A 9,070-nucleotide genomic window follows, 5' to 3' on the forward strand; every position below is an offset into this window, starting at 1 on the left:
TCACCCATTGAAGTTTGAATCCAGGGCCTGAACCCTGAGAAGGCCGCTTCTTACCAGTGTAGCTAGACCTTGGCTTCACCGTGTTATGAGTAGCTTACTTTCTACATGAATGGTAGATAGATACTGTCAGTTGACTCATTTTTTTATGTTATCTGCAGTGCCGACAGATCTCATCTGAAAAGGAAGCTAGATCTTGAATTCCAACACCCTGAGTAAGGATAGCGTGTCAATGTTATGTGTACCCAGCTTTGGGAGTTTAATCGAGAGATTTACTAGTGCACGGCTCTCATTAAGGAGGTTTTCAATGATTCTGAAGTTTATTATAATTATTTGGCAATCTCCAACTCATATCCCATATGTGTATGTAAGGTGTTTGTTGGCTATTATCTGGCATGAGATTATTAGGAGGAAGCCATTATGAACGAAGTTGAAGGTCATTATTCTTTTTGGCAATATAGAAAATTAGAAATTGGTTCACAGAAAAAAAAAAAAAAAAAGGGGGGGGGTGGGGAAAGGAAAAAAGAAGAGAGTGAATATTCTAAGACTGTACGGACAGTTCATTCGCCAATGGATGGCCAAATTTTGATGCATTTTGTTTTATTTTTTTTATTTTTTCCTAAATGAGATTTGACAATTGAGGATGGTTGAACTACTGCTTGTGAGTACTCCTTTTCCAATGTGAAAGGAAATATTATTAATCACTGATTTTACATTGCCTATTACAATGTTGAGACACACTTTAAGTTGTACACATCTTTGTAACTCAGTTTCATTACTTGTTAATGAAGTTTTACGAGGATTTTGAAATGTATATGCTTTTTCAGGCCATGTTCTTCCTTTCTGGTTGACATTAAGTGTGGTTGCTAAACTTGTTTTATGCTAGTGAACTGTATTAACAACACTGGAAAGTTCTTAAATGATATAAAGTAAAATCACCTCTACAGTTTTTTTTTTTTCTTGAATTTTTTTATTCTACATCCCATCTCATCTCAACAGATTAAACTAATCCTACAGGTTTGATGGGAGGAAGATTCAAACTCACAATTATCTTGTTTTTGCTGCAAAAGGCGAAACCAATTGTTTGAAAACTTGCGAACGTATATGCATGCATATACATACAAACATATATATATATATATATATAGGCTAATGCTAAGTTACATGCATGTACCTTACACCCCTCTCACATGAATAGTGAATGATGTGGGTTCACTCACTATTCATGTGAGAGGGTTGTAAGGTACATGCATGTAACTTAGAGGGATCCATATATATATATGGATGCTGTTAGATTGACTTTTATTGACATATTGACTTTTATTGACATTTTGACCGTCTGACGATGCTTAAGTTGTAGGGTACGAGTATCGTAATTGGACCCTTATGTTTGATATACTAGATAAAATATCTTGTAGTTAAAACCATTCATAAATATATATTTTTTTTTACTACGAGCATGTGGAAAGACATAATTAACTCAACAATGGTTCAAAATCAGTGTCTCAAAGTCTTCATATATGAACCACCTTAAGAGGTTGATTATGACAAAAAGAGCCCATTTCATTCTATTGCAGAAATTAATCCGTCGGCTTCACTGCATGAAGAGAGCATCCACAGCCTGTTCAAGAATTTGTGTTTATTGGGTTTCCACGCAAGTCATTCAATTCTTCATCTTTTATAGTCACAAGAATCAACTTCAGGACACTATTTCCACAGGGGGTGCTGAGTTGTAGACTCTATCCGTTGCTTTCTTTGCCTGGACGAGAAATAAGATAGGAAAAAATAAATAAATTAAAGACACAGGTTAAACACAAAATAACAAGAAGAAAAAAAAATGTAAATAAATAAAAAGAATGTGATACCTCCTTCTCCCAATTAGTGCGTGCGGTAATAATGCCAAGAGATGTCGCTTGCACAATGAGGCCACAAATAATACCTAGCCACAGCCCCTGCATAGAAATACATTTACACTTAATCAATAGATTAATTGAACAACCAATATTAACATTGTGTTTATAGGTTTACTTGCAATACATCATATTTTAGTGAAGATGGTTCAATTGGTTCTGAGATGAGTACTGAATTGCGCTCTAGTGGTGAATTGGTTTTGAGGTGAGTACTGAATTAGGCGCTTGGATTTAATTTTTAATTTTTATGTTTTTCCTTTTCTCTCGCGGCGCCCAACAACTATTGATTCAATTCTTTCTGTTAAGAACATCCTAAAAATTAAATAATAGAAAAGAATGAGAATCCTTTACCCGTCCGCCAAAGTGAAGAAGGAAGGCCAACAAAATAGCAGATGGAATTCCCACCAAGTAATAGGATCCAAGGTTAACAAATGCACCAATCATCTGCCATCCGCATCCTCTAGCAATGCCTGATCATAGCCAGACATTCAAATTAGTTAAGATTGTTAGACGTTTACTTGCCATACATTGTATTTTAGTGAAGATGTTTCAATGAGAAACTTAATTCGATTTGCATCATAGAAATTGAGGGAGGCAAAAAAAAAAAAAAAAACCTGAAAGAACACATTGAAGTCCATCCAAGAAATTGGAAGCTGCAAGAATTGGCAACATGGATGCTACATATTTAACCACTTCAATTTCATTGCTATAAGCATAACCCCAGACGTTGCGTATCAAAATCAGCACTGATCCCACCAAAATGCCCTCTGTAACAGCCATGACAAGTACAACGCAAACTGCTAATCTTGCAGCTTCTTGATGTCCGGCTCCTAATTCATTTGAGACCCGAGTGCTGCAATTACAAACATTAAACACATTTAGTTAGTGAAATATATTTATTTGCTAATTTTTTTCAGAAATTTTCGATATCCGGTATAGTTAACTCAACTCACCTCGCTGCTCCACTAAGTCCAAAGGGGATCATCCAAACTGTTGAAGCTGTATTGAGGCTGCACGGATTAAATTTGGGTGAGAAATACTTCGTGAACAAGAAAGAAAATGTGAAAAAATTCCAAGATTTTAAACTGTAATTGTAGTAACCTTATTGAAAGCACTGATGTCTCTAATGCCGGATTGGGAAGAAGGCCTGAGAGGAGAACCATCATTTCAAATGACCACATCTCCAAGCTGTTCAAAATCATTACATAACTCATGCATTAAGAATATAATTTTTAGAATAATATATATGTGTGTGTGTGTGCGCGCGCGCGCTTACCAGACCATAACAGCTGAAGGAATTGCAAGTCGAACAAAATTGAAAACATTGTTTAAGGCTTCCTTTGAAAACCCTGTCCAAGTTTTTGCACACGAAGAAGAAAATTTGACGTAGATAGCCAATAACAAAACATTGATCCAGTAGGAAATTGAGTTTGCCAATGCAGCTCCTCTGCTTCCAAGACCCGACTTGAATACCAGTATCCAACACACAAGAATGTGCAGCAAAGCTGTGATTCCCGAGCTTAGCACCATTGGGAATACAATGTTCTGCGTTTGTAGGAATCGAACAAGGCACTGAAGAATGGCGTATGCAAAAATACTGGGGATCATATAACGCGCATATAATCCTGCTTCTTTGGATATTTCAGAATCTTGGTGTGCAGCAACTAAAAGGGATTCTGTGTTTGCCCAGATCAAAGCAAGGGGTACGCTAATAAGTAAAAGAACAAACATGCCTCTTTGCATGTGAATTCCGAGCATATGATACTGCTTTGCTCCATATGACTGGCCACATAGTGTTTCCAATGCGCTTGACAATCCCACCTATCAATAGAAAAAGTAGAGAACAAGTTGAAGATTTGTTAAACAACAAATTCCAACTTACCAAATAAGACATGAATATCATTAATAAAATTCTGCTCTGCTTTGCATAAACAAGGCATTCGCCCTGATAAATTTTGATTGTGCAATTTCTTAACACGAAACCGTTTTATTTTTGCCAAATGCCTTAACTGTTTTCTCTTTACCGCTTATTATTTCAACGGCGCGACTAATTGTATCTTTTTACAGTTGATAGTGATTATTATAGTCTATCTATGTATAGGGATTATTAATAGTCACTTCCTATATGTCTTTATCTTAATTACATACATGCTAGTGCTAGTAGTACATATTAAAAAATAATATGTAACAAAAGAAATTAACCAAACTCACCAGGAAGCTGAAACCAGTAACAGTAGCAAAGGAAGTAGCCATTGAAGCACCAGAGAGAGGTAACTCCCCAAGGTGACCCACGAACATCACAGATATCATCTGCAAACAAAACTGCAACAAACTGACAGAGATTAAAGGCCCTGATAGCCATAGCTGCCTCTTCACTTCCTCAATTATCTTCTTCTTTTCACTGCAAGTTTGGTGATTATTGTTTATTTCTTCTGATGATATTTGGATCAAAGGAGAATTCAAAGTAGACTTTTGCTCTTCTCTTTCCATGTTCTTCAGTTCCTAGAGAAAGAGAGAGAGAGAGAGAGAGAGAGAGAGAGATAGCGAATTGAGAAGAGTTGCACATATGTATACACACACACATTAATGTTAGAATTTTTATATTTTTTTTATATGAAAAATTTAACATGAGGCTTAATACAAAATAGAGTTAAGGTAACCTAATCTGCCAGGCTTGCACATTTTTTATATTTTTTTTCTGAGTAAATGAATTAATACGACAAAAGTTTTGTCTATGAACCTGGCTTTGGTAGTAAAAGTAATCGAACATAAGCTAGTTCTTGTCTTTTGTTCAGTGACTTTTACAACTCACGTGAACAGAAACTGAAGAAAGCACAATTATGAGGCCAATTGTGTGGTGGCAGTATTTTTTATTCAAAGGGGCAATAATAAAGAATTTAAAAACTTGAGGAGGTTAGAATCTAAATTCAATAAATTATAGAGGCCAAAATGTAAAAGTCTCCAAAGAAAATGAAGCTAAAGTTTAACTGGGACACGTTTGGCGCCCTATCATTAAAAGTTTTAGAGCCCCTTCTAGTATTAGAGTATTGCAATAACATGTTCGATAATGATCACGTATAGTATTATAATGTGGTCAAATATTTAGTTTATGCGGTCAAACCCACATAATCTAAACCTGTATGGGAGTCCGGTTTATGCGGGTTTGTATCTGAACTTGTTTTGCACAGCCATCATTTGCGAATCAATTTCCATGACTTCTTATTTACCGAACCAACTCTTACAAATCCCTCAAATCCTCCACCGACAAAGCCTCTAAAAAACTAGAGACCATGAAAATCGAAAACCCTGCTAGAATCTCCACCAAAAAGCCCAAGACCAAAAAGATTGACCGCGTCTAGACCAGTCTCAAAGAATCCAACCGCGATTTGTCCTTCTTCAAGGTCAAATTCAACGACGTTGTAGCCTTTGTTCTGTTCATCGTGTTCGACCTCTCGAAGGGAAAGTTGTTCAAATTACCGTTCATATCGTTTGGGATTATCACCGAGATGAGCCATCATGGTTTGCAGGCGATGATGCGACGAATTGTTTGATGGCCTTGTAAGGTTGGTTAGTGGCCTTGTAAGGTTGCAATCTACGATGGCTCTGTATCTACATAACGATATAGAGACTGCATTTTAGATTTCAGAACAGTAAAGCTCTCCTTTTTTAAAAAAAAAAAATTTTCTAACAGTTGGTTGGCTAAGATTCAAGACATATGGGAATGAGGTCTAAAATTTTAGAATTTTCTAATTTTAAATTATAATTTTTTAATTTATACTAAAAAACTTAATGTAAAAGCTTTAAAATTTAAAATTTCTAGATTCAGTATTTTTTCTAACCATTAACAAATATTATTTTCTAAATATATAATTTAAAATAATAACAAAAAAATTTAATACAATTCCGTAATATATTATAATAAAAATTAACGTTATACAATGTAGTATCAAACGTTGTACAATATTATTATAATATAATGCTAATGTAATACAACATAATACAATACATATACATTAAAATAATATTACAGTGTGCCAAACACATTCTTGGAACCTTATCTTCTCAATGTGAACTGATGTTATGACCGTGATATTTTACGGGAATCATATCTAATATTCTAACACTATTTAAATAATCAAATTTTATTGACTTTCTAATTATCTAACAGTATTTAGACCATGAAATATAGTACTATTGAAATACCCTAATTAGACCTCATCTAGTTTATGTACAAGCATCCCAACTTAGGGTCAGTTTGGGAATGCTGAAGATTTTAAAATAATTGATGTCAGCTGTGCTGTAAAAATAATCAATTGTGAAGAAAATTAATTACGCATTTGGTAAATTTTGTTTTTAGAAGTACTGTGAATTTTAAAAGCAGTTATGAACGTTTGGTAAATTTTACCGTTAAACTGCTAAAAGAAAGAAAATAATAAAAAAGTGGATAATATAAGATAAAATTTACTTATACATATAAAAACATGTACACACAATTATTTTAATTGTGTATTATAATAATTTTATTTTTTATCTTAAAAATTTGATAATTAAATATATAATATAGTGAAACAAATTTAATAATAATTCGACCAACAAATTGATATTAATAAATTGATATTGATGAATCATAATAAAAATTTATTAAAATATTAGTTTTGTTTCCAATTTGAATAAAGATAATTTTGGATTTAGGTAATAATTTTAAAGACATTTATAAAATTGTATTAAAAGATAAAATTGATTCTCAAAATTAGAATCTAAAAACTACTTTTACTTACTTTTTAAAATTAATTGTAGGAGGGGTTGATTTTGACAAAAGTAATTTTTTTTTTTTTTATTTTTTTTTACCAAACACTAAAATTAATTTTTAAATTTTCAAAATTAGTTTTAAGCCTTCCAAAAATAATCTCAAATGGCCCCTTAGCACGAAGGCTTTTATTTTTTTTGCAAATCTTTTTCATAATTTTGAGTAATTTGGTCAATGATATATTTCTATTCAAAGAACCCTTAATGTAAGCTTTTGCGCCTGTGGATATCCGAATTTCTTAAGCGGATAGGGACTAGGTGATAAGAGATTTTAATTTCATCCTTATATTCTATATATATATATATATATCATGAAAATATAATTTGTTAATTAGGGAAAGTAAGGTTTAGAGAATATAATATTGATTTAGTTACCATATTATTACCCATATGTGTCAATCTTACAGTCGGGACTCGGGAGTCCATGCAGAAACGACTTGCGTGGTTGACTTTTGATCCTTCCTAATAATTTTTTCTGAAGAAAAAGTGTAGCTGAGCTGTATGCAAAAGATAATAATATTATTTGTATTTGTATTATTAGATAGAAACTAAGAGCAGACAAGTTGGAAACGGCTTTGCCCATCACTTTTTAAGTTTTAAAACATCCCCATCGACGAAAGGGGGGCTTGAGGATCAAGCTAATGAGATGCTTTACACACCACGAATTCTTTCTTTTTTCTTTTTCTTTTTTTGGAAAAAAGTATTATAAGAATGAAAATAAAAATAAAACACAAATTATCTAATAATTCAACGTTTATTTTGTTGGTTGGTTCCTGAAGGTGTTTTTAAGTGACTGTTGTACTGTTGTCTTTAATGTTTGGATGAAGAGGGTACACCGTACACTTATGCTAGAGATTGTTTAATATTAAGTGGATGTCAATTCGGACTGGCCGAGCTTAATGATTTAAGCATCGGCCCAGAAAAAGCCTCGCCCTTGCTTTCTTGGGCCTGGGCTCTTTCTAAATTTGGATTTTTTTATTTTCATTTTTGGAAAAAAAAAAACTTCAATAATTTTCAATAATTAAAAAAAATAGTTTCTTAATACTTTAGTGGGCTTTTCGATTGGCCCTTAGCATTTTTGGTTATAAATGGGCGCATTTACAATTAGAAATGAATTTATTTATAAAATAAAAATTAAAGATTAATAGATAGTTTCTGGGCTGAGATTGGACTTTCTTATGTGAGCTCAGGTTGAGTCATTATATTCGACCCCTTTAACTTCCACTTTTCAATTTATCTTATTATTTTCTAAAATTATCTTTATTAAATCAAAAAATTATTATTTTAATTTATTCTCTCTCTCTCTCTCTCTCTCTCTCTCTATACACCACCTATTTTCTACACCATCAATCCATTGGCTGCTCTAACATATGATGAGTTTCAATATTGGGCTTGTTTAAATTTTATAAGCAAATAGTGGGTTTTATTGTTGTTGATGATATTGATTTTGATTTTGTGTGAGAATTTAATATTGTATTTAATTTTAATTTGGTATTGATTAGCAATTAATAAATTGATTCAAATTTTGAATAAATTTAGAAGATGAGAAATTAATCTATTGAGAATTTGAGAGAGAGAAGTAAAAGATATTTATTTTTATTTCTCAATAAAGTAATTCTGAAATAAATAATATTAATTGAAAAGTGAGGATTGATGAGATAAATTGAAAGTCAAATATCGAGTAGCGCTACACATCCAATTTTTAATTTAAAAAAAGATCTCAAATGATATGGCATTCATTAACTAGTTAATGAGATAATATAATTAATTCACTTATATATTGTAAAAATTACGACCACTTAATGAATGACATATTATTTGAAATAAAATTTATAATAAAAAAATTAGGATGGCTATCGTGATTAGTTAATTATCACTGTCCGCTTGGGAAACTCGGCCTGATCCAGCCAAAAAATTAAAGCCCAAGCCTGCGTGCCAACAATGGTGGACCGAGAGGTGGCTAGATTGGGTTGTGGCTCTAATTCAGAAAAAAGTCATTAATACCCCTTATTGTTTCTAATTGTTCATATGATATTAGAGTTTTAATTATATTGTCAAGTACGTCCCAAATTAAATCTATCTCTCTCTCTCTTTTTAATTGGAGTTAGAGACTTATTTAAAAAAATGATAAAACTATATATGTATCGAATAAATTGGAATTATTAGGAAGTAAAATGCTAGCTTTAACTTATTATAAGAAAGTTATAATTGTTGAAAAAATAGCATATCATGTTATTTTAAGGGCACATTTTGAGTAGGTCCCACTTAGAGAAAGTGAGAATCCTTGTGAGGTTCAGATTCTATTCCGTTAATACTTCAAAAATATAATTTTATTTTCTCAAAATGGTGCTTGGGTG

At 32.4% G+C, this 9,070-nt stretch overlaps 2 protein-coding genes across 2 annotated transcripts in view; one reads left to right on the forward strand and one right to left on the reverse strand.

The window, feature by feature from the left end:
• Positions 1-852, forward strand: part of LOC18053680 (cyclin-dependent kinase D-3) — a 9,511-nt gene extending 8,659 nt beyond the window's left edge. The window contains exon 7 of the mRNA XM_006451622.2: positions 159-852. Within this exon, the coding sequence (XP_006451685.2) occupies positions 159-216 (58 nt within the window). The 3' untranslated portion in view covers positions 217-852. The remainder of the gene's footprint in view (positions 1-158) is intronic.
• Positions 853-1,424: 572 nt separating this feature from the next.
• On the reverse strand, positions 1,425-4,469 carry LOC18053681 (protein DETOXIFICATION 16). Its single transcript, XM_006451623.2, has 8 exons — positions 4,119-4,469; positions 3,184-3,728; positions 3,009-3,095; positions 2,861-2,917; positions 2,522-2,760; positions 2,259-2,377; positions 1,863-1,949; positions 1,425-1,756 (listed from the first exon to the last, which is right to left on the reverse strand). Exons 1-8 carry the CDS (start codon positions 4,395-4,397, stop codon positions 1,697-1,699), a joined length of 1,473 nt encoding a protein of 490 aa, XP_006451686.1. The 5' UTR covers positions 4,398-4,469; the 3' UTR covers positions 1,425-1,696.
• Between the last annotated feature and the right edge of the window lie 4,601 nt (positions 4,470-9,070).

Source organism: Citrus clementina, unplaced genomic scaffold, assembly GCF_000493195.1.
Source record: "Citrus clementina cultivar Clemenules unplaced genomic scaffold, Citrus_clementina_v1.0 scaffold_1, whole genome shotgun sequence".
Classification (NCBI taxonomy): domain Eukaryota; kingdom Viridiplantae; phylum Streptophyta; class Magnoliopsida; order Sapindales; family Rutaceae; genus Citrus; species Citrus x clementina.